Source organism: Centroberyx affinis, unplaced genomic scaffold, assembly GCF_046629955.1.
Source record: "Centroberyx affinis isolate AG114_WGS23_722 - 3 ecotype Tasmania unplaced genomic scaffold, CSIRO-AGI_Caff_v1 ptg000171l_1, whole genome shotgun sequence".
Taxonomy (NCBI): domain Eukaryota; kingdom Metazoa; phylum Chordata; class Actinopteri; order Beryciformes; family Berycidae; genus Centroberyx; species Centroberyx affinis.
Window position 1 is genome coordinate 394,848 of NW_027278868.1, and position 26,182 is coordinate 421,029.

At 42.4% G+C, this 26,182-nt stretch overlaps 1 protein-coding gene across 1 annotated transcript; it reads right to left on the reverse strand.

Moving 5' to 3' along the window:
• Positions 1–15,310: 15,310 nt before the first annotated feature.
• btbd3b (BTB (POZ) domain containing 3b) lies at positions 15,311–21,025 on the reverse strand. The gene is made up of 4 exons (XM_071534869.1): positions 20,715–21,025; positions 19,521–19,611; positions 17,468–17,586; positions 15,311–16,343 (listed from the first exon to the last, which is right to left on the reverse strand). Exons 1-4 carry the CDS (start codon positions 21,023–21,025, stop codon positions 15,311–15,313), a joined length of 1,554 nt encoding a protein of 517 aa, XP_071390970.1.
• Between the last annotated feature and the right edge of the window lie 5,157 nt (positions 21,026–26,182).

Genomic DNA, 26,182 nt, shown 5'->3' on the forward strand with positions numbered 1-26,182 from the left:
TACGCACCCTCACACCTAGCTGCCTGCAGGTGGAATGGTTTTCCCTGTAGTACTGAACACATTTCAGAGGAGAGAACCCAAAAAAAACATCATTTTTGCTTTGGTGCCCCGAGATCCTGATTTCAAATCATCAGAGAATCAGAGCAACTTTTAAAGTCAATATTTAATCTCTGAATGCTTGCTTAAGCCTGCGAGTTCTCTCTGAGTGCTAACAGTCACACCCAGCCGGCACCCGAAAGCAAAGTGATCCAGCTGTCTGTCAAATAAAGCCCCCCTGCATCCTCCTCCCCTCCTTCTTCTCTTCCATCCCTATTTGACCCAGCGCAGCTTTCATCTGCAGCCTCCGAGTACAAAGTGAGCACTGAGCTACTGCTGGGACCCAGCCAGCCAAGGAAGGAGTCTACCACTCAGACACTGACTACAAACTATAAAATCACACAAACATGCCCATTGCCCCCACCCTGCCCAAAATCTCTCTCTCTCTCTCTCTCTCTCCTCTCTCTCTCTCTCTCTCTCTCACTCCAAGCTCATAAATGCCAAGGCTTCCATTTTGCAGAAAAGGCATTTTGCTGTAACTGCTGTGCTGTTCACTTTCTGGGCTGCAGGATTACAGGTTATATCCAGGCCCTCAGATATACACTGGCAGACCAGTGTCCCACTGACCCTCCAAAGCCTGCAATTTAGCAGGGTTATTTATGGAGCGGGGCGAATACATCCTCCCGCCTGCTCCTCTCTGCTTTCATGGTGCCGGCCAGCCGCAAGAGGCCCTTCGCACTTGTGCCTCGGCCCTCCCCTGCTTGGCTAGCATGGCACTTTCTCTGTGTGCCACAATCCTATTACCCCTGTACGGCCTCGCGCTGGGGCGATAAGACGAGCCCAGCCCCCTGAAAGAGGGGTAGAGCTGAGCCTCCGTTAGCTGCGGTAGGTGGCTTAACCATGGGAAAAAAATGCTCCACAGAGCTTTTCCACCCATCATTTCAGTGGGAATTAGCTTTTTGCAAAGAGCTGTGTATGTTTATTAAAGATGGAATGGCTTGTGGAAAAATAAACCAGAATATAACTGTCTAATCATCTCCGGCACAAGGGAAATTGAAATAGACAAAAGATAGATAAAGATAGGGCGAGAAATGGAATTGTGATATCTGTAGAGAAAACATAACTGCATTTTAAAGGTGAGAATGAAAAACATTGTGAAGTTGTGTTGAGAGTTTGGATTGAAGCATATGTGATACCATCTCGCCGTTAGCATGGGGTGATCTAGGCTGTTGGCTGAGTAGGTTTTCACCTTCAGGAGTGAGAAACACTGCACATCTAATAGAAATAGTGTCTTTGCATAACCTCATTTGGGTTATTTATGCCGACCACTTCAATTTTATACTTTTATGCTACAATCAGAGGTAAAATTGCATATTGCCTGACTCACTAAATAGTAGCGACAATTGGTAAATGCTGGCATACTGATAAGGAAAGTGGAAATGTACATCCTGTATTAAGAATTCACTCAGATATGCATGAATAAACATTTGTGCACACTCAAGGCAAGCACTCACTAACACACTCTCTCTCTCTCTCTCTCTCTCACACACACACACACACACACACACACACACACACACAGATACACACACTGATATTTATCCACATTGTATGTATCTGCAGATAGCCACACTTTTTGTGTGCCATTGCTTTGAAACTATTGACTATGTCTCTCTAAGTACTTGCCACTGCTGTGTGCGACCAGGGGTGCTGACACTGTTAGATATATTAAAAAGCAGACAGCCTTTCTTATCCTCCTCCCACCACCTCAAAGGAAATGAATGTCACTCCACTGAAATTGGCTTTCTTTCATAGCCAAGGAGTAATATTACTTCAGATGTCTATTTGCCATTCAGGGCCCCCCTTTCCTTCTCCATTCTGAAAGTGCACTGGCCTTTCAGTACATTCAGTTCTCTTTATGCCAAAATGCATTTTATGTAGAAGACCATATTTTGCGTACATGCTGTATATTCAGTATAAAAATACCAATTGCAGCAGTGTGTCCGCGTTTTCATATAAAGCAGCCTCGGTGTCAGCTGACAGGGTGTTTCATTGTAACATGTGTAAGAGTGAGTGTGCTGACAGTGCTCTTAACCCTCTCATCAAAGCCCCGGCTTTCCTCTGAACCCCCTCCTCACTCGGGCCTTTATGTGAGCATCAATCCCTGTTCAGCCCTGTACACTCTGTCTAATTATGCCGAGGCCAGCAGGAGAGGTAGAAGGAGTCTCCGCTGTACTCTAACCCTGTGAGACCGAGGAAGACGGAATGGGAGAAAAGGGGCGGATAATTAGGAATCTGGTCCGTTTTCCACTTCCACTTTCGCTGCTCTCCTTCTCACCTACTTCATCTGCATGTTTCAGAAGGTTCCTCCAATTACTGAGGCAATCCCCCCGACCGCTTCCTCCTCCACCACCAGGAGGGAAAAGTAGGAGGGTATGGATGAGAAAACGGAAGGATGAGAACAGTGTGAGTTTGAATTAATGGCTTGAATTAGCAATTCTACTGGATATAGCAAAACTGAAGGTGAGGGATATCTGCATTGTAGCTACTGTACATCAAGTGAGAGTGCTTACCTTCGTTTAGCCTCGTTATTGCTTCTGGCCCTCTGCAAATGGATTGCAGACACATAAGACAGATGCTGGTTACTTCTCATCCCCAAAGGGAGCTCTCTCACTGTGCTCCTTAAAAATGGCGCTGTGACGTCAACAAAAGCAGGGCAGGGTGTGAATCAGTAGCCTTGAGGGAGGCCATACATCTCATACAGAGGTAACATTTACGCTGGATTTACAATTCTGTGTATGTGTCATTGACTACCTCATGCATTATCAGTCATCAGCGAGGACAGAGGCCTTTAAATGGCGAAGCTATAAAGTCAATCTTATTGAAATATTGACTGATTAGCAACATCTGAGTTTGTAATCCACTGCACCATCGTGCATGTGCACACACTCACAGACACACACACTCACAGACGCGCACGCACACTCACTCACTCACACACACACCTCATACACACACACGCACTAAAACCACCTTCACACCCTATCTCATTTCTCTGTTTTGCAGAATCAGCTGTACCAGAGGTGACAATATGATGGTGCTGAGGGCTTGATGGCGAAGGTGAAAATGACTGAGACCTGGCAGGGAGAGCGGACTAGTGATTTAGATTTACTGGCACCTGTTCACACTGATGGGAATAGAGGTTAAGAGTGTTGTCCTGGCAAAAAAATAAAAAACATCAGCACAGCAGAGACTGACAACTCTACTGTAGCTCATTGACAACACAGAGTATAGTTCTACCATGGATAGTTGTTTACAAGTCAATATGTTTTGCAAAATGGTTGACTACTTAAAGGAATAATTTTTTGGGCAGTATGAGAGAGAGAATGCAAATTGCCACCCCATGGTAATTGTAAAAATGAAGGCTTTTGAGGACAGAAAATTGTTAGCTATTATAATAGATTTTCCATCAGGCCTAAATTTTTAATTTTTTCCCAGCTTGCCGAGGAAACTGTCACAACGGTCACTGTGGCCTCTGCATGACTAGGGCATGAAACCCTTTCACTGTGCCACTACAGAGAAAAATAGTATTAAAACTACAGAGAAAAACAGTCTTAAAACAGCAAACTGCACTCTATTAGCCCTGAGTGGTTAAAATATTAACTTTGATGGAAAAAGGCTCTTGAAGTTAGATGTACTTGTCTTAATGGGAATGATGTATCCAGAGTAAGCAGGACAGAGTGGCTTTTGTGACTGTAACTAGAAGCATTATCTTACATTTTCACCTGGAAAGGTATTGAATGAGGGGCCTTTTTTCCCCATGTGCACTCCATCCACTTTTTCTCCAGATTTGGAGTCATTGTTTCCTTTTTCAGTTGCCATTAGTTTCCCCTTAAAATAGCAGACGGCAGCAAAACCTCTATAGCTAATCTCTTCCTTCCTAGTTGGTCAGCAGCGGTCCCCTCCTTGCTCCGCCGCTCAGTTTCAGCAGAGATTAGGATGTATAAATTCACCAGGCTGGCTGTGGCTGTAGTCGTATAAAACGAACACCTGTGAACCTGGTCGCATTCGCAGCAGAACCGTGTATCAAGCCATGTACGGTCCACGTCCAAGGATACACTACCATTTTATATTTCTGTTGACCCCATAACTCTCAGTTGTCCATGATTTATAACTGAGAATTGCTACAAAATTTCCCCCACTGCTCTGCATTCATACACAGAAACCAATGAGAGACATGTCATAGATTCTTATGAATAAAAATGGATAACATTATGGAGGTTTCATTTCAAGCATGTAATGTTGCTGTCATTTTTACTTTTCAGAGCCCAGTATATGTCACACTAGAGAAATATCCCCCAGATCCCATGAGAGAAATTTCATTCTCACACAGCCATAAGTTCTGCAGCATCCTTGGAATATAAAACCAGCCAGAGGGAATGGATGGGAACAAAATTGCCACTGTGTATAATAGCCAGCCCTATTAAAAACATACTGTGGTCAGGGGAGGAGTTAGTGTGGTTACAAGGTCGTAGTGGGGACCAACTTAATTTACCCAGGCCAGTGATGTTGCCTGGAAATTGTCTACAGTACTTTCCTAGCAATGTTATAGGAGGATGCCTCTCCACTAATGCATGAGCATCAGAACTAATTATTAAATGACACCTGTAATGCCTGTTGCAGTACAATATGGATAATGCCCTTCCAGAGATTTGACCCTTTCAGCCAAACAGATTGGCAGAGTGGCACCAGTATATGCAGTGAGAAAAAAAACACTGCATCAACAATTATGTGGCAGGGTGGGGAAACTGAGAGAGAGAGAGAGAGAGAGAGTTAGTTCTGCACAACACAACACACAACAGATTAACAAAGCAGCATATTAACCTTCAGGTGCATTTAATTGTTGGGAAATTGAATGCAGCTCTCAGTGAGGGAAGATCAATATATTGAACTGGCCTGGCTTACAACCTCTAATCCTGCAAATCTTCTGGAGGTCCTGAAGTGCTGTATTGAATAGCTGAATGACCTACCAGCACTGCTTAAGCATAATTTATGTAATGCGTCTGCCTGTGTCCAGATTCATTCCTGCTCATGGCCAATGATTTCACAAGATCAGTAGACCGTTCTCCCATCAAGATATATTTAGCTGCAGTGCCCATTAGAGACTTGGCATAAAAACTTTGAACCTGTGTTGCTTTATCTGCTGCTTGCCAAGACTATTGTGTCTAGGGCCTCTCAGATCCGCTCAGACCCTATCAGCCTTTGGCTTGATCTAAATAGTAATGATATACAACTACAGATAGGCAAGCATCTGAAGCTATTGATCACACCAGCAGATGGTTTAGCCTGAGACAGATCTGATGTGGCACATGGAGACCAATAGAGTGAATTGTCTCCCACATCAAGAGCTGAATGAAGGGAGTAAGACATGCTCTCCCTGCCACGTCCCTAATGTTTACTCCGTCCCTAATGTTTACCGTGAAAACAAATTAGCATGTCCCTTTGTTTTTTAAGCTGGAATACTGTGCATGAGACTAAATGCTCACTGTGAAGGGACTAATGAATGTACAGTATTGTCTTACTCAAATAATAATATTCAGAATCAGATTGTTTTATCTGAACACGCATAGCTGAAAAACATTCAATAGTGAGTCCCGTATCTTATCCGGCTCCTCGATCCGCTGAGCCTCTTCAATCAGGCTGGGTGCAGCTGCCCTAAAGCCTCCTGTCTGTCCCTTCAATCACAGGTTACTGTGCCACTTGTCATCCGTAGTCAGGCCTGTTATTGAGAAGCTTCCCTCAGGCTGCTCCTTTGTCTTTAGTGGCTCGATTAAATTAGAGTGACACCTGGCATGGATCCTCGGCTGTAATAGCCCCTCTTTTCATCCCAACGCTTTTATCAACATAATAGACCACTGATGAAATATTACAAACCTGCGGCTCCTTCTCTGTGCTTCACTGAACTCTGTGTGGGGTTGAATGAAACAATTCATTGGATTATGAGATTGTAATCATATAGTAAATTAAAATGACTGTATTCAAATAGGTGTGAATAGTATAGGGAAATAACAGCTGACTGTTTGCGTTCCTCATCGGATAGATTAGTGTTGAAACCACGTAACCACTCTAATCACATATTAAATATATTGGTTAGTGAGTCGCACACACTCGGCATGGGGAGGTGGTGGTGGGCGGTGATATTTTAAACCTCGCCAAAGCGCTGGTGAGCATTGTGCAACAATAAAGCATGAGAGTTTGAATCCATTCCTGGAAATGGGGCATTGCGTCGAAATGACGGCCTTCTTGTGGCGGTTTACAGTTACACTACTGCCATATATAATGCATTATATGCCTCTTTGTTATGCAAAAGAGGCAAGATGAAAAGAATTTCATCATTGAGAAATGGAATTCCATCTGCTCCTCCTCCCCATCGTCATGACTGTGCTGGAGGTGCGGCGCTGCACACTGGAGGAAAATCCCTTCCATTCCAATCCTGTTGAGCTCTGACGTACTTGGCCTTTTGATATTTCATGTGCCTCTTCTGTGCAATACAGGAATGGGTAGGGAGATGCTGAGGGGGATGTTCAGCGCTGTCAAACCTGCATTCAGACCCATTCAGTTACTCAGTAGGCTGAGTAGTCTGTGGATGTAAAAGTCAGATCAGAAAATATGAGCTGTATCTTCTCTATAAAGCCAATGAGGGTATCTCGCTGCAAGATATTAATTATTCACAAAACATAGCAATCCCAAAGCATATATATTATTTTCCTGCCCATACACATTTTGGGCATATTTAAATACATTCTATTGTTCCACCTACTTTCACAAATTCAAAGAGTTGCAAATAGTCTTGATTCAGCAGTGGATGAAGTTGGTGAATTATTCTATTCTCGCTCTACTTGCCCTCAGTGCTGCCTCAGATGACAACATCTTAACTGATCATCAAAGAAATTATGTGGGAATTAGATACACTACTCTTAGTTGCTTAATATTACATCTCTCTGCCGAGTCTTTGTTGCCTTGGGGAGGTTGAGATCCTCCTCAGCACAAGTTAACTGTGGAGAATCTCATGGTTTTATCCTGGGTCATATTTTGTTCTACTCACATGCTCTCATGTGGCCGTATAGTTCATAAATTGTGTAGCAGACACAAATTAAACACATTAAATGTTGAATCTCTCAGCAGTGCAAGCCGTCCCTTTATTATAGTTGTGGTTTCCTCAATATGGCCGTTTTATTTCTTCTATTTTACAGTGCTTTGTGACTGTTAAGACTTTAATGACACAAATTATTATTATTATTATATATTATGAACTTGTTAAGAACTTGGAAGTCATCATCTCTGAAAGTCTAGAACCATGCATGGGACTCTACCAAGCACCTTTGAAAACATTTACATTTCTGCACAGACTGTTCTGTACAGAGACAAGCTAAATAATCTTCAAAGGTGCGGAGGGGGACTTTTTTTTATCTGTGTTTACAGTGTAGGTCACTTCTATGTTTACAAGATTGCTTCTGTGAAAAACCATTTACGGCTTCAAAATCCATTAACATGCAGTCCTATGTAACCAAGATTGTATAAAATGTTACAATATGCCTGTATAACAATAATGTTTGTCCTTGTATCTCATATTTTGGATTTTTGTTTACAAACATGGTGATACACATGCTTATTATACTCACTACATTCCATCTTACTACCACTGTCTAATAGATGGACATGACAACATCAATGGTGTTGTAGAGATACCTCTGAACTGACATGCGCCCACACAGAAATATACATATAAAGCATGTAATCCACCTCCCCTGAGTGAAAACACACTGTTCATCCCACGCGTGCACACATGTAAACACAAATTACTCACAGGGAGGCAGACAGTGGGCCTATTTGGGACGAGTGCCTCACCTAAAGGTCTGATGCTCTCATTATCTATCATTCAGTCACATAATTTCATCATTGTCACAGGATCTATAGGAAGGTGCATCTATCAGAGCTGCCACCTGGGGTTCTTCTGTACAAAGCATACATAATATATTGAGTCAGAGCAAGAATGCTGCAGAAGAATACAAAACACACAAAGTCAGTCCTACAACAAAAACTTCCCAAAACACAACACACTTTATTCACCTCATGTCCTGTGATTATTTCCACCAGCTCAGAGCGAGAAAAGCTTTACTATCTGAAAGGACCGGGAGAATAAGGGGAAGGTAAAGAAAAGTAAAAGCTTAAATTGAGGCCATTATTGAGGGCAGTGAGGAAATAGTTTGGGGCTTAACTCAAAAAAGCATGGAGAAAGAGTTTTTAGTTAGGTCAGACGAACAGCAGTGGCAGCCTCTATAAATCTCTTAAATGAAGAAAAGGTACAGCACATTGAATACTCACCCATTCCTGCCAATTAGACAAGAAACGTGTCTTTATTTACCAAGCAACTCTATTAAAGTGTAACCACCTGATGTTGCTGTGCATTCAAACCCGGACTGTGTTTTTCGTCTAAATCAACATAAAGAGAGAACTTCTGACATGTTATTGCAACTGGCAAACGTGTCTGCTGTCTGACAGTTGAGGCAGCTGCAGCTAATTATCCGACTTAATGGTAGGATGAGAAAAGATTCTTTGCTTCACCAACATCAGATTTATCATCAGCTTGACAATTAGGCCCAGAAAGTGCAGCTGTGGGGATGTTTATGCGGACAGATTATAGGAATACGGAGCTGCTGTGAGTGCAGGTGTATTACGCTCAAACCCTCTTTGATTGAACATAGAACCAGAGTTATAATGAATCGCGTGACACGTGCTTTAGTGTGTTGGAGGCTGGAATAGCCGAGGTAAAGCCTTTTTGAATGATGCTAATTGCATGGACTTTTAGACGCAGTAACTGGTTTTCCCTGTGGTAAGCAGGACATGAAAAAGGGCAGAGAAAGAGGAGATAGCGCTCTACTTCTTAAATTAGGCCACAAAAGCAGGTTGGTATAGAGCTCAGTTGGATTTCAAGGAACTCAGGCGCGATATCATTCCGCTATGGATGTTATTATACGCCAAGCAATAATTCAGACAGAAATTGCCAGTGTGGGAGAAATGTTCGGTCACTTTAAGGTTAAATGGAGAGAAAATGGGCATCCAGAAAATAGAATTCACTCTTCTAAATGCGTGTGCAGGGACAGGAAATGCATTCGTGTAGCATTGTAAAATTGTGCTGACTCCCTGTCTAGTTGATATTTCTGATTTGTTTGACAAAGGAAATACCTTATTGCCTGCATAATGTTTCTATTGATCACCAGCCTCCCCACTGCCAAGTGATAAGATCCTAAAGCAGATAATGATGACTGAATATGAGACATGGCACAATTAAACCATTATTCTGGCAACAACCATATGCCTCTATTCAAATCTTCACACATGTAAACCATGAATGCAATCACTTAAAATCTTGCACTGTGAGTTTTTTTGTGCGTGCAGGAAATAATTAAACTGAAAAGATACATGTCTTATGTTCAAGTTGGCAGTTCTGAATGAGTGCACACAATCCTCTGCCTTTCGGTGCTCTCTCGCTCTTTCTCCTCACTCTATCACCCACAATGCACAGAGAGAGGGAGAGAGAGAGAGAGATAGAGAGAGAGAGAGAGAGAGAGAGAGATAGGGAGAGAGAGAGCGAGAATGTGTACAAATGAATCAGTACTGTTTGTTGTACTGTTTCAGGCTCGAGCAGTTTTGAAGTAGCTTATTTGAGAGAGCCACAGATCATGTTTAGTAAGCTCACTCTCATTATATCAGGCCCTGGGGAGAGGAGGGCCCTCTCACTCCATACTATCAAAGCCACAGAGCTGCCTTGGAGGACATGCTTCAGTATGAATAGAGGCTTCAGAGTACAGACAAAAAGTAGCACGCTCAGCCCTCATCCCCTCTCTCAGTGTGAGGTTGCCAACATCCAAGGTTTTGATCAAGCATTGCCATAATGGCGGTGGGTGACAGGTATACGAGACCGCGGTTGTGGGAATAAATAGCTTGATTAGCATAATGCATCACCAACAAATTCAGCTTTCAGAGCGCTTGGAAGAAATACTTTTTCCCTGAGTGCAACATTCATATACCTTCTGGGATTGTATTTCATAGGACAAATACACAATTATGTAAACAGGGTATTTACCTCTGCTGTATTGCAGTGTAATATAATCACATTTACTTTCAGTGTGTGCCTGATACTCCTTTACTATGTTGTCGGGCTTTTCGGCTGTATGCTGTCAATAGGCTCTGCAGCTCACAATGTCCATCAAAATATTTCCAGTCTTTTTGGCAGTCATAATTCACCTGATATATGGAGCGCTTACCTCCAGAAATCCCTGCCATATTGATCCATCTGGAACTGGGCGACATCGCTATAAACAGGCTAATCTTACATAAAAGCCGGCCCCTCAATGCCCCAAGCCTGTTGAAACGATTTAGCGCTGCCTCGTAGCAATGAATAAATAAATAGATAAATGAGACACAATCGGAGGGCCGATCCTGCAGCGCATCCCAATTGCTTTCGGCTGGAGGCAACGGCTCCGAGATAGGAGATTATTTGGAATAATATCCCTTACATTTTGAAGGTCTTTAGTGCTGCTGGGTTGGGGCTGGGGATGATGGAGAGGCAAAGGTGGCCGTCATCACTCAAGCTCCTGTCTTCCCCCTGCCTCCACCTGCCCCTCACTCCTGAACTTTCTGACCTTTTGCCATTCTCGCATGTGATTAATTGCTCTTTCGGCGGTCCACTAATAACCTATGTGATAATTATCAGGGGAACGACTACTTTGCCTGAATACTAGTCAGGTTGGACTTGCCACTTACCCCTTACCTCCTAGACCCCCCCCCCCCCCCCCCGCCTTGTTCCTGCTTGACTGGCTGCCACTGGGCTGAGGTTGGTGTAATAAGGGTGGTGGGGAGGTGAAACACCCTGCTTACAGCTGTCAGGATTACAGCAATTCACTTTAACCTTCAACAGCCCTTCCCAGTCGCTCTTATAACACTTACTGGGCAGTTCTGTTCAAACTACCTTTTCTTTTTTTGCGCTTACAGAGTGCGCCGTGTTCACCGGTCCAAGGGTATAATAAGTTTCAGACTCCGTCATACAGAGATTCTGAGTAAGACTTAAGGCTTTGGAGGAAACATGTGGCTTAGGGGGTAGATGGGAAAAGGGATTTGGGATTCTTGTTGAGATTTGTTGAATTAAAAAAAAAAACATATCCTTAAATTATTTTCTTTGATGAATTCTTTAATTTCACAGCTGTGTTTCCCTCCACCCTCTTAGTCATTATCAATTCATTTGCCCTTTTCGGTAAGATGGGAATCACCAGGATGTCGAGGAGTGGATTTGTGATCGCCTGCAGTGTTCAGTCTGCTGTGTGATTGGGTCAAACCTGGCCTGCTGGGGGAGGAGCTCTACCTGCTTTCCCCTTTGTACCTGTGAACTGCGGTACTCTTGAACTGGGTAGATTTAGGAGATTATTTCTATCTGGCTGTTTCATCCCATGCCACATTAATATGCCCAGGAGTGAGTGATGTGATTGTTTGTGCAGCATGATAACCATAGAGCCAGGAAACAGCCCCATCCCTCTGAGATACCATGGGACCTCTTGGTTCTGTTCACAGCATCAGATGGATTGGCACTTGGAACAATCAATCTTAGAAAGCATTAAGAATGTTGATCAGTGGTAATCCACAGTCCTCCCTCAAGTCAGGCCAGATCTTTTCATCCTTAATTCTTATTGAACCGTGATTAAACCTTCAATAACACTTTCTTGGACAATAAGGGCCCAGTCTGTGTCTGTATCCTCAAACTCTGTTTCCTTTTCCACTATGTCATGTACAGTATTTACAGTAATGTTCACCGTTAATGATGATACATTATCTCATCTTCATCTTTAGTCTTTAGTCTTCATCTTTAGGTTACAGTGTTCTCTGATAAACAGATGTAAAAAAGAAAGATTTGTGAAAATTTCCGAGGTAACATTGAGCAGGTTGCATAAGTGAGCAAGCAGAAATCCTCAAAATACAGGGAATTCCTTCCTTTACCTTTATTATCAGGAGGAAAATATCCTTCCCTCCTCGATAATACATGGATTCTATTTATGTTTACATTTACTGACAAACCAATTCCAATCGGATGCCTAACCATGCATTTTATTCCAAGCCCCCTAGGATCCGATTGCATTTCATTCATAGAAATTAGTAAGACGGCTTCGTAAAATGAATCATTCTTGCCTTTCAAGAAATTAAAAACTACAACATTTTCACCAAGTAAAGTCTAATCGCATAATGAGTCTGTGATAGATTTATGTCTCTGAGGTTTTTGGTAGATAAATGGCTCCTTTTCAATAGCAATTAATTACAGAGCTACCGACACTACTGCTGATTGAAGTCTGGCTATTGATCCGACAGCAGTTTGGAGGAACGTGGTCTCCAAAGAGCCGCTCCACTCCCTCCACAGCTCAGGCAGGGAGCTGGGAGCTCTTGGCAGCACTCCTCCCCTCACAGCTGACCTTGAGCAAAACCCCAAAAAATGGCAGGTAGATACACTTGAGGACCCATTGATCCGGAAGAACCAAATCAGCCGAGGAAAAGTGGTTTAAATGTCTCCTCAGTCCTATTTCTTTTTGCTTCACAGATAACTAGACGCTCTTACAGCGCTTGGATAAAAAGCTGCCCGGGGTTGTTTTGTTCTCAGGTTATTTCTTTAATCCTTCAACTAGCTGAGTGAACTCTAATTCTCTGTGCCATAGATCAGTCATATTTGCGAAGTGTGTGTGTGTGTGTGTGTGTGTGTGTGTGTGGAGGGACTGACACAGTGGAAAGCAGGCCTGCTGCTGACTCCTGGCACACTCTAGTCCCCTGCCGCCTCCAGTGCAATTAATGATCTTGCTTACAACATTAGCGCCACAATCATGAAAAATCACAGTGAAGCGCCCGGTCCCACAACATATTGAGTTCAATTCATCAAGGGCTTCATGCTCACTGTCTATGTCAAACTTGGTCTCAGAATTATTGAGTGCCTTGATAATCAACTACCTGCCATACATTCTCAGGAGTGATTATATTCTTGAACATACAGTTCACTAAGATACATGATGTGTCTGGAGATTCAGTAGATGTCTCATCTTGTTTCTGAGTTTCAAAGCATATTGGGCACTCAAAGAAAGTTAAACTCATAGTAATCTTTAGAGTGTCTTTGTAAGTCCAATTGTTTTGACAATTTAGGGGTAATTGCATCTGTGATTGCACCACTTAGATGCTAGTTCATGAAAGGGTTTCTGAAGACTGTTTCAGACTAAGATGTGAACAGGAGTAGTATAATCCCCTTGTGGGACTTTCTGTCTATTTCTTCAACTGAAAAAAACACATCAAGATCAACAGTGGGTCAAACAGTCAGGATGCCACACTGGGAATTCAACATTTTATGCTTTGAGATTGTAATGTCACTCTCTCTCTATCTCTTGACACTTAAATAGATGCGATGGCCAAGTCGAGGAGCCATTCTTTACGATTGCAGTGTGTAAAAATTCAAGATTATTGAGACTGTTATGTCAAGCACTTTATATCTTAACACCTACACAGAAGTGATTGCCAAGTCAAGAAGCCATACTGTGGCCTATTAAAATTCCCATTAAGGTGGGGTAGATGGTAGGCATAATATGGTACAGTTACCCGTGTTGCAGAGCGGGTTAGAATAGAACAGACAGAAAGCAGTGTGTACGAGTGGCATCATCAATCAAAATCCTGCTCTCTTGAGCTTTGTAAATGGCCGCAGCTCCACAGGATATTATCTATCTTCATCTCGTCAATTCAAACATGTGGCATTATCACTTATCTCTGTGATAACAATCCATTTTAGAGATGGGATACACAACCAATATGTACCACTTGTTTGGTTTATTTGCATCATCAACAATCGTACACATTCATAGGTCTCTCAGCACTGTAGCACGTGAACACAAGACATGAACACCGGTTTGCCCCTGCACTGTGGTCAGGAGACTAGCCTGTGGGCGGTTATCCTACACCAGGAGAAAATATTGAGTAGCAACAGCAAATCAGAAAGCTGCCTCATTAAAAACAAACAAAATAACAAATTCGCTCACAAACCAACGTCAGTGCAATTCTTTAGCATATACAGTATATGCGTCTGCAAGTACTGATATGTTAATTTGATCACATTAGGAGGGAATGCTCAGCAGTTCACCAGAGTGCACAGATCTTCAACAAGGAGAAGTAAAAGTCCATAAGATAAACAGCTTCAAACACTAAATCAATCATCGATCGTTATGCTGTAAACAAAACCAAGGCGCCAAAACAATTAGTAGTACACGTTAGACGGAATGCGCGCTTCTGTCCATGCTAGAAGCACCGCAAAGCAGACGGATCCAGATATAAAATAATAGAAAAGATTTCTTCCTACCATGTAGCGGTGAGCAACGATCACGGTAGGTCATCATAATTTTCACTGTAAACATAATGATACTGATCTAACTGAAAGCTCACGGGAGTAATTGAGATGAGTGTGTGGTGCAGGGGAACATGCTACAGAGAGAGATAGAGGTTATGTGTTTCATTATGTCTAGTGCTCCCTAGTCTAAGACCCCTCCAGCCCTCTCTAAGTGCCCCATTGCTATATTCAAAGTATCACAAAGCCGGAGATTCAATTGCAACCACTCAAATACAAATGTCTAATGGGTATTACACACTACAATAGGACACACAGTGTTTTTGATAGTACTTGTGGCTTGAAATATTATGTTGGTATTGAGTAGCCTTTTTAATTTCCATTATAATGCTGATGGTCAGGAGTGATTCATGAAGGACTAATCTTAGAATAGAATGTGAAGTATTGCTGCTATATATGTGCATCCTATGCAAGCATAGAAATAATAAACATAGCATATTCATCATATAAGATACCTTCAGCATTGGCCACAAATGTGGCAGTATATACATTTCAGAATTCACATATATACATATATACATGCACATCGAGTGCAAGAGATTTTTATCTTGTAGGACTTTTGTTGGCCTGCTTATTTAAAGCACAATTCTTGAGACATTTAGCTGGTCCTACTCCAATCGACCATTTACTGAAATCAAAGCCCTAGAGGACCTTTTCACAGTAGGTCTGAATTCTGAACTTTTTTTTGCACAGTATTGACAGGAATAAATATTAACAGAGATTGACACTATGTACAAAGTGATAGTTTTCCATTGTCTATAAGCGCACTGAAAACCAGTCAAATGTGCATAGGGGTTGTCAAGCGTAGAAGATCAGCTCAGGAATCTGCCCACCCTGCACCCCAGTGCCGTTAGTGCTGTCCGAAGAACACTGGAACTGGAAGGTCACTTTCCCACACTGCACCTCTGTCATCCCTTCCTGTCCAAAGTAGCTCAGCTCATTCCCATCCAGAACCACGCTGGCTGTGTAGAACGTATCAGGCTCGATCTGGACCGGATACTCAAACCACACTGGGAAGGTGTTGCTGGATCCATCAGAGAAGTACTTGCTGAGGTTTTGTCCCAGCAACACTCCTTGACGTTTGAGCTCAATCTTGGCGCTATACTCTGCCGAGCCGCAGCTAGATCCATAAAGGCCAAACCCTGCGATGAACACTCTCTTATCCACAGCAAACTGTATACTGTCACAGCGGCCCCGGTAGCGCCACTGGTTGCTTCGGTAGGCACAGGACTGGAACCTGTGGCAGCGCTGGGGTGTCAGGCCCGTCCTGGGCTGGCTGGCAAACTGCAGCTCGGGCTTCTTGGCCGCCGTGTACCACAGGAAGATGTCGTTGGTCTCGTTAAGCGTCAACACGCCTGACTGGGCCGCTCCATTGGCAAAGTCGTCCAGGGCCATTGTAGGGATACGGATCAGGTACACAGCCTTGCCCAAAACCTTACGCTTGTTGTCAATCGACAAGGTGAGCTCCTGTCTCTGGCACTCAGCCTCAGCCCAGCTCAGCGCCGCCTCGAACACCACTATCTCTTTAGCGTTGAGCGTCTCTCGCTGCAGGATACTCTCCAGGGTCTGGGCGTCGATGTCGCAGAAGCCTTCGGAGCGTAACGCCAGCTCGGCCTGGGCATCAATCACCTCCCAGCAGCGCTGTGTCAGCTCAGGCTCCTCAAACAGGCAGCTTTGGGAGAGTAACACGCAGGCGTTCTTGGCACTCAGACTGGTCTCCAGGAAATTGACGCAGGCACGTGCCAGGTGTGGGACAATGTACTTCTTGGCAGCATAAAGAGTGGCCAACACTGTGTCAGCACTCAGGTCAATCTCATCGCAGTAAATGTATCTGTTGACATAGAAATGTGACTTTCTCAGATGTATAGACAAAAGACCAAATAGTATAGATATACCTGCAAAAGGACATGGTGTAAACATATTTGCTAAAGTAAAACAATTATATTTTAAGAAGAGATATGATCAGAGGGTATGATAAAAGCAGGTTTGCTTTAGATTTTGTCAGAAATAGCTGTGGATGTACAATCTGTATATGTATATTAAACACACTCATTGTATTTACAGATGGACAGTAATGACTATTAATTACTCACTATAATTGTCAATGTCATTATCTTTATTTGTTTTGAGTCTTTAGTTGACTATAACTGAAACTGACTGATATTATTGTAAGTGATTTAATGGCTACACTTATATCCAACAAAGAAGTTGGAAATCAATAAAATGAGTCAATAGATTCTAAATACAGTGAAATCACTGTGCAGCCATATGAACAAACTAATCAAAACACACAACAAAATTGTGTTCCTCCTACACACTGGCCTACTGCCTAGCACAAGAACAGGGAAAATACAACTCAGAAATAAAAGTGATGGAGAAACAGCAGGGAGGAAATAGAGAATAGGGCAAGAAACAATAAGGAGTTTGGAGTGATCCAGCATGAAAAGTGGAAAAGAATGAAAGGAAATGGACTGTATCTCTGAGACAGAGGATGAAATGCTGCTAGTTGTTTTTCTCTGGCCTTCTTTGCACCACTGGAAATAGACCTCATTGAAAAGAGGGCACTTACGTTAATATATCATGTTAAATTTCAAACCAAAGTGGACAATAATTCTGATTAATGAGTGATTTCTAGATTATGCATAATCACACAGTTTAGTCAAATAATAAAAAAAAATGAAAGGTCCACTTGAAGCCATTTGATTTAAATGGCTGTGAAACACGAGATCATAAGCCCCATGTTCATTATTGACCCAGTAGGGGAGACCTAACATTTTCTGCTATTGAATATTTATATTTAATACAACAGCATACTGTCAAATTGGAAACTGCAGTTAGGTCCATAAAGGTGAGATGATCTACAAAACAAATGGTTATAAAATGCACTGTAAGCTGACAGAGACCAAGACAGGCAGAAGGAAGTACATTAAAGAGTTTAGCAGGAAGAGTCCTTACTTTAGCATGGCCAGAAATGCTGCTGGTTCCACATCTGGGATTCGGATTTCATCCTTGTTCTCAGCCAGTTCACCATAAAACATGGCATGGAAAACTGAGCTGCCCACAGCCAAAACATACTGTTGGAAGAAGAGAGGAGCAAAAGTGAGAGCGGGAAAAGAGAAATGAAAACATGTCTGTGATTATGCTGAAAACCACGTGATGTATAGCAACATTTGGAATGAAGGGAATGTAAATTGTTTGAAATGGGAAATTTACAAAATCAAATTAATTTGCATGTAGCTCTTTCTCTTTACACAAAGAAAAACACAAATCTTCACAGATTTAATATTGAACAATGTCTCAGTCCTCATGACTGGAGTGACGTGATAGAACCCATAGAGAGTTTCACACACAATGAGAAATGCTCAGCCACAGTTACTATTTCCCCTGAGGACAGAGAGGCAGATTTCTAATGAACAAGATTGCCTCTCATGAAAAATAGGAAATCCTCATAATACGCGTAAGTGAACAGAGTGCAGCAAAAGTTCAATTTACTGATATTAATGGATGATCTCAACTCTGATGAAATCAGATGCAACGCAATACCACTGATAATTTCAGGAAGAACTATGTTAAGGCTCCATGAATCATATAATCATACTCAAGTACATTCAGGTTTTAGGTATGTGCATGTGTATACAATGTGTGTGTGTGTGTGTGTGTGTGTGTGTGTGTGTGTGTGTGTGTGTGTGCATGTGTGTGGGTGGATGGGTTGGTGGGTGGGTGGGTGCACGCAGACTTTCTCTAAACTGATTAAATTGCAGTGAAACAATCTAAAATAAACCTTGGCTAAACACATTGCAATGACAAGAGGTAGCTATTTGGCTTCAGATGTTTCTCTTTTTATTCAGAGACGTCAGCTGAAATTTGGTTGCTCTTTCGTGTGCAATTAAAGTCAACAATACAAATAATTGGCAAAACACAATGCATGTCTTTTAGTTACATCTTCCGTCTAGGAGAGATAAAAAAATCATAATGCATATCTGAATTCCTGCCAAATGGACGCAATAAAGATTGCTTGGCAGAACGTCATCATGCCCCATTGGCATAATGCCTCAGCACTGTGCAGTCAAATCATCCACAATGTCCTTCCTTAACTGCTTTCTATAAATGTACAGAGTGCATTGCAGCAACCAATCATAGACTAATATATTTGGCTCTCTTATAATGAGTAAAAAAGATGACCCATCCATGGCTCATCTGACAATGTAGTTTTGGAATGGGCTGCCATCTCAATTTAAAGTGGTAAATTCATGGTTGCTAAATCACTTGCCAGATATTTAATGTGACTGTTATAATCATATTCAAATAGAGTGGTAATGATTATGTGCTTCCGAGTGTGGTACATGGTCTATGAAAATATTATAAACTGAGAGCAATAATTTATGTGAACATCTGGAAAATATAATGGGGTCAGAGGGAAGACTTTAAATAAAGAAGTCAGCCCAGCTGTGGAAGAGGATCTGGACCTGTAGGCTACGAGAGCCGATAATCACAGCTACTCGTAAGACATTTCACGGGAATTCAAATTCTCAAAAGCCAATCAAGTAATCAAGTAAATGAGGACAAAACCGTTTGTAGGATGTGAGATGCTGTGTTGAACGCTCCCTGTTCCGAGCCTCACTTGTCATTCTAGCTGGGTGTTGTTGGACGTGTTTGATTAAAAGTTGAGTAATTGCAGAAATGTTTCTGAAAAGCCGAGCTGAAGCGGAGACAAAGGAGATCCATTCTGTGTGAGATGACTGCTGAGGAGGATATCCCTTCCTCTTTCACTCACTCCGTGTCTCTATCCTTCAGCCTCATTTACATAAATAATTGAGGGCCGTCTCGAAAAGACACATGGTGCGGAAGTGAGAGCGGAGCACAAAGGATCTCAGTTCCATTACTGTTGGCAGTGAGGAAGATTATTTTTATGCTGATATGATGGTACTAACAACACCGGGCTGGCAGATTGCTCGTTTGTTAATTTCCTCCCTGCAACCGTGATTGTACTGGTTGATGAAATTCTTACTCTGTGTCCAGGCAGCCGCTGGGTCCCTCCTGGCTGACCCACCACAAAGTGAACATCTGCCATCAGCTCATTGTTGAACATTACTGAATTTCTGAAAAGTGGGGAAAAAAACAGGAGAGAAAAAGGCATTCATATATTTCAGTCTGTGAATTTGTTTCAGTAGAGAAAACCGAGAAAATCTAAATTACAGTGAGATTACAGGTGGATCAATGCACATAAACTTTATATGAATAATAAAACTTATACCAACTAGTAGCCATAGGCATTAGCAGAGGTGTTTTTCATTTTTCAATGAAAAAGATGAACTTAAGTACATTATTCTCGTTCTGCTACTTGAAAAAACAAGAGAGGTTCATTATTATGTGGCCCGCTCCCTTTAGGCAAGACTTCAGAGCTTGTTGATTTAAAGGTCTTACACACCACATTATTTAGCAGACACAAGCATAATATCATAGCCTAATCGGTTACTTCAGCTCGCACTGTTGCAAGGTATATCCTAACAGGCAAATGAGACAATGGAAAATCCCCACTGTGAAAGAATGGGACCAACAATAAAGCAGTGTTCATATATTATTGAGTGATGGAACATGTCACAGGGTGGGTAAACAGCCCCATGATGTTCTGGAGAGACAACAAAGCCGGTCTGAAAGCACACATTTGCTCTGGCCAGCTGGGGTCTTTTACTGATAGGCCAAGGTAAATATTTTGCTTTTAGCGTGGAGCAACCTCTGCCTGTTGTGCATATCAAACGCACCCGGTGCTTGTCCACCCTCTGTTATGTCAGAGCGACACAGTCTGCAGGACCAGGGAGGGTGTAAACACAGTTACCCCCAGCGGATTTAGGGCAGGGCAGGGGGAACACCCACTCACACCCAGGCACACACACACACACACACACACACACACACACACACACACACACACACACACACACACACACACACACACACAAGCTCCCCATATACTGGAACAATCCAATATATAATTGTCATGAAGGTTCTATTATAAGCTGAAAGTACCTAAAGACAGCTGGTAATAAAAGAAAAATCCAGTGGAAGAGGCATTTCTAATCTATTGCACTTCACAGAAAGTGTTGTCAAATTCTGTCTTCCCTTTTTAGCGTTAATGAGAAGTGTTGGGAGCAGCAGAAATGGCTGGTCCTGGCTCTGGAAGCACTTCTCTGCTTGTACCTACCTTTCTCTTATAGTGGAATAGAGTCCCTGCCAGTTACAGTTCTGTATGGTGTTGTTGTTGTTCAGGTTCTGCTGCTGGTACTGCTGGACTGTGGTGGTGGATGCCGGCTTTTTGGTGGGAAAAATATCTGCTGCCATCTTCTTCTTCTTCTTGCTCTTCAGAGTGATAATCTCGTAACAGACTGGGGGCAGCTTGGAGCTGCCACTGGCGTTCCCTTTCTTTGAGCTCTTACTCGACTTGCTCTTCACTGACTCTGGAAGCATCAAGAAGAAAGTCAGACATTTCATGTTCCTTCCCTTGGCATCGACCATGAGTGTGTTCAACTGCTGAGCAGTGGGAGTGCGTGCAGAGAAGACATTCGCCGGGAACAGGCGGGCGCAGGGGGGGGACCGAGGGAGACTTGTGCACAGGACGGTGCAGCAGGCAGAGATCCTGTCCTAGTTCACCTTACAGGATCTAACAGCGTGATTCTCTTGTTTTGCCCCCTTTTCTCCTCTCCTTCACTCCTCAGAAGACGCCGGCTCAATCTGATGATCTGAAGGCACTTTTTTTCCTCTGTTTGAAGTTTGATCTGCTGATGGAGACGCTCTTGGGGTTCCCATCCCTGCTCGTCCAGAGTGAGGAGATCACCTCTTCAAACCACTTCTTCTCCTCCTCTCCTCCCTCACCTCTCTCGCTCACTGCTCTGGTGAGGGTTGGCGTGACAGCCCCAGATTTAGTACAGCTGCAGTGGTCCTCAGGCAGGCAGTGTTGCTTACTCAGTTCCTTTCATCTTCCCCTCTTACTCTCTCTGTTTTTCTCTGTCTCTCTCAGTCTCTCTCTCTCTGCGTGCGTGCCTCTTTCTCTCCCACACTTGTTTTTTTTTTCCTCCCTCTCCTCCACGGAGCAGAGTCATCTGCAGGATGCTGTAGGCGCGGATGCTGTGTTGCTCTGCTCAGCCTCTCGTTGAATGGAGGAGCACAGAGGAGATAGAGAGCCCCCCGCCCCTCACCGCACAGTGCAAGGCTTTCTCCGCAGATCAGCCAATAGCAGAGCACAGGATTCGTGATTGGCTAATGCAGCCTAGTGCAGCACGTACTTGAATATGCAATGGTCAACCTCTCAATTAAAGTGACAGCCATGCCCCCTAAGAATGATATTTTCATCTACAGTTTCATCCTGTTTTCCTCACCTGCACCCACTGCATTCAGCCTGCCCTACTGTAAATATAGACTTTATATTGTAATGTGAAAGGGCAATGCAAATTTAAAGGGTTCTTTTTAAGGGCAGAATTTGCTTAATTCATGCATTCCCTGACAGTCATACTTCTTTTTAATGAGCTCTTCATACATTTATACAAATACTTGAATTTGCAATTCATTGTTCCCTTGGCTGCTTTCAGTGGACTTATGACCTGTCAACAGAGTTGCCAAAACTAACGTTTTGCAAATCCCACAAGATTTAGACAGAAACATTAATGTCAAAATGAACATCATGCATGAGTAATTCCTATAATACCTGATCATCTAACATATCATATTGCAATGTGCTAATATTTCTGTGTTTTTGAATATTTGATATTTGAATTAATCCTTTTTTTCCCTTTTTCATATGCTGTATGACCATGTAATGCCAGAAATGTTCAGCTGCTACCAGTCCCAACCAAGGATATACACTTGCTTAAACCACCTTGTTAAGTCATCTCTACAGGAGCGTACATGGGGCTATAAATGTTACGCACTCTTTGCACTATGTATAATGCATACAGTGCTATCGCTGTTCTAGTCTTGTTGGGCCTTTGCACAGTGGGTATTCTATTTGAAGTGCATGGGTGATTTGGCCATTTACTGGTGTGAAATAAATATTTGGTGGAATATATTTTGATGTTTTATTGCTTTTATTTTCTGGCACTTTGCATCTTTGTTACTATAATACTGCTACTCCTATATTTATTAGAATGATAATAGTTATTATTATTTGCGGTAGTAGTAGTAGTTGAACATGTAGTAGTAACAGTGGTATTAGCGGTAGTAGTAGTACTATTACTAGTATTAATAATAGTTGTTGCAGTACTAGTAATAGTGTGTAATTGCAAGAAGGAAAAAAATACTGGCAGCAAGGGGAGCAGGATAAGGTAAATCATTTTAATCAAGAAAATCCACTTGAACCACTGTCACAATATTGATTTCCCCACAAAGCCTAATTAACTCTGTTAGCTGTGCTGAGAAGCATTAGCCTACAAAGCTTACTACTTAAATGTGGTGTAGTGCAGAAAAACTCGCTATTGTAACATGGAACCAACATTACAGTGCACCATACTCTGAAATTACAGGCCACTAGAGATGTTACCTTGGTAACCACATCCACAAGCAACAGCAGGACAGACAGGGGGATGTAGTGCACAAACATAGGAACTAGGACTATGGTCATGTAACTTCAGTGTTTATCCTTTATAATAATTTATTTTACAGTGAACCAAAAGCAAGATTAATTTGCATTGCCGTACTATGGTTCTTCTGTTTTCTGTAGGAACTCACTGTTATTAATCACTAATTTAGAATTATAATGTTTAAGAAACAACCTAGATGATTGAAGATACAAAGCAGTGCAGAAATTAGTTTCAATCTGTGGCTCCTATCAGTAAACATTTTGTTAAACAAATGGTGCTCTGATTTGTCTGGCACAGTGGCTTAGCAGCCTATATGTTAACTAGGACGCCATTATATATCACGCTAAATTGCTTTCTGCTTTCTTTAATTGCGTTTTCTCTTCATTTATCACCAGATGATAGAATCTTGTTATTCACACATTCAGAGGTAGGAGTGAAAGGAGGAAGTAATGATGGTGTTGTCATGGCGTCAACATCACCTCTGTCTCACACTTTGTCACCACATAATCACACATTTTCATAGAGGAGGAAAACATTAGCATAGCCGTAGTAACACAGCAATTAGCATTGTGTGCGTCAAGGGCTACAAGGTAGAGATTTGCTGCCAGTGAGTTGCTGCCAGTGATAAAAGTTTTACTTAAGGACTGGCTTAAGGACAGGCTGAAATCAATGTGAACAAAAGATGAAAGTATTCTAAAGCTAGTTAACCATTTTGATACAATCAAAGCCCACCATATTTCTCATTCATATGCTATAATTTATGAGATCAAGAGAAATCAGGGGCCATTCTAGGATATTATTGGTTTATTTCATTTTAAAACCACTTAAGCATCAAGGTAAAAGTACATACTCTGTGATTTTCCTCTTATTTCAGTGCTTGGAATTATTCCAGCTTCAGTGTATTAACTTCAAATGGTAAAGTTAAAAAGGGGCAGTAATCTAGTTGTGCCTGCGCTGATTGCGTCTTGATTGCTTGATGCAACACCTTTATCTTCAAAGTAAGTTGTACTAGTACAACTTTATCTTCAAAGTAGTAACTGCAGCCGGGGTGAAATAAACACAATCCAGAAGAAGTAGAAAGTTCCCTAAAGTGGTACTCAGGTACCTCAGAAGTAAACACAGTACTTGCGTAAATGCACATCATTAGTTTCCATCTCTGCTGTTGTTGACCCTGGGTGGTGATGTGGATCCCATTTCCTTTCTTCTCCTTTGTCACCAGAGGCAAAAATCTGTCCATTCAAAAAACTAAAAGAAGGCCCGAGGTCGAAGGAGTTTACATAAGGTAGATGACTGTAATGTAGTAATGTCTCCCCAGAAAGACTGGGGATGTTACCCATTTCCAGTTTCAAGACACTTGCATGATGGCAGTTCACAACAAACTAGAATGTATTAAGTTACATTTTCTAACATGAATATAAACTAACTGCAATAGTGACCCTCATACAGTAAATTATAATTACTAGCCTATGTACACAATTCTGCAAGAGGTCAACTAGTAATTTTAACAAAACTCTGTAGAAATGTAAGTGCTGGGTTTTTCAGTACAAATAATAATTCAAAACCTTATTAGTGATCAAATGAATCATTAAATGAGGTGCAGTCCTAATGGACCTTGGTAGGCACATTCCAATACAGATTTGTTCCAAAACCCGCAGGATGCTGAGGTCATTAGTTAGGGTGTCGAGGTGACTGCTTCACTGCCATTCCGTGTTTGACTACAGAGATGCAGCCCCAGTGTATAGTGGCTGTGGCAGGACTCTGTTCTGCAGAGAGACACCTGCTGAGAGGCTTGGCTGAGCACAGCGGAGGAGAGGGGAGGCTGGGAAATGAACTGCGATGCGGGGCTGGCACACGGAGGCAGGGACAGGATCCGGCAGCTCGTCCGATGTTCACCCCCCACCCCCCCGCCGCCTCCTGCCCTCGCCAATGCCACCATTAAAGCAGGCAAGGGCACCTGACAGGTGGAAGGTGGCGGAAGTGATGGCGTCTGCCCAGAGATCGGGCTTAGAACTCCTAAAAAAGAGACCTGTTAGCCAGCGGGGTCTGGGAGAGAGCTGGCGGTCATGCAGAACAACTATGTGAGTGTGTGTGCGTGCGTTTGTGTGTGTGTGTGTGTGTGTGTGTGTGTGTGTGCATGCATGCAAAAGTATGTGTTTATATGCAAGTCAGTGTATGTGTGTTTGTGTCTGTGAACACATGAAACAGTGTGAAACTTGTGGTTCATCTGAGCTTTTCTCTCTGACTCTGCTCTCTCTCTCTGCTTTATCCTGTTCTGCCTATTCACAAAGAGCACTGCAGTATAAATATTGCCAGTGATCGGGGTTTTGGAAACCTCAGTTGCATAATCAGCTTGTAAAATCAGAACGGTTGCCTGAATAACAAGTCCTTAATAATGACTGGATAAACATTTAATTAGAATATGCAATAGCTCTTAGTCCAATATGAATTTTTAATGATGGGTTGTGCAACAAATGGCCTAACACACTTTTACTGACCAGAGAAGACAAAAAACAAAAGATGAGATGATAGCCTCTCCTTCGGCTCACAATCAATATGTCACAGTCAGAAGATGTATGGGGGTAATTTTACTTGGCTTGAGAGTACAGAGAAACCGGAGACTGTAGGAGGGCTGTAAAATTCACTACCTTTTCTGGATGGCATGCACAACAGCAACCCTTTTCAACAATAGACACACTTCTCCCACACACACAAGAGTATATGGAATACATTAATTATTCCCATCATTACAGTTCACAGGCGTTAAAATGTCAGTTTAATGCTAAACTAATCTATATCTATCTAGTTGTGTGTGTGTGTGTGTGTGTGTGTGTGATTTTGAGAGTGCGTGGACACAGTAATGATAATGTAGAGAAGACCTTACAACCCTCGCCCACCACATGCTCACACACTGACTCCCACACACGCTCCAATCCATATACTGTACTTTATCTATTGCTCACTCATCGCCTCTCTGTGCTTTCATCGAAAACTTGATAGCCATCATTTTCAATTTGATTACATTTGGTATGATGTGGTCTTTACTAATGTAATACATATTCTTCGTGTGTAGTTTAGTGCCCAACACCTGGAATCACCACCA

Excerpts from the sequence above, each read along its gene's own strand:
- btbd3b (XM_071534869.1), bottom strand. The coding sequence starts at position 21,025 with ATGGTCGATGCCAAGGGAAGGAACATGAAATGTCTGACTTTCTTCTTG. Across the intron at positions 19,612-20,714 it reads TATTCCACTATAAGAGAAAG|AAATTCAGTAATGTTCAACA; the intron begins GTAGGTACAAGC and ends CCCACTTTTCAG. Across the intron at positions 16,344-17,467 it reads GCATTTCTGGCCATGCTAAA|ATACATTTACTGCGATGAGA; the intron begins GTAAGGACTCTT and ends CTATGTCAACAG.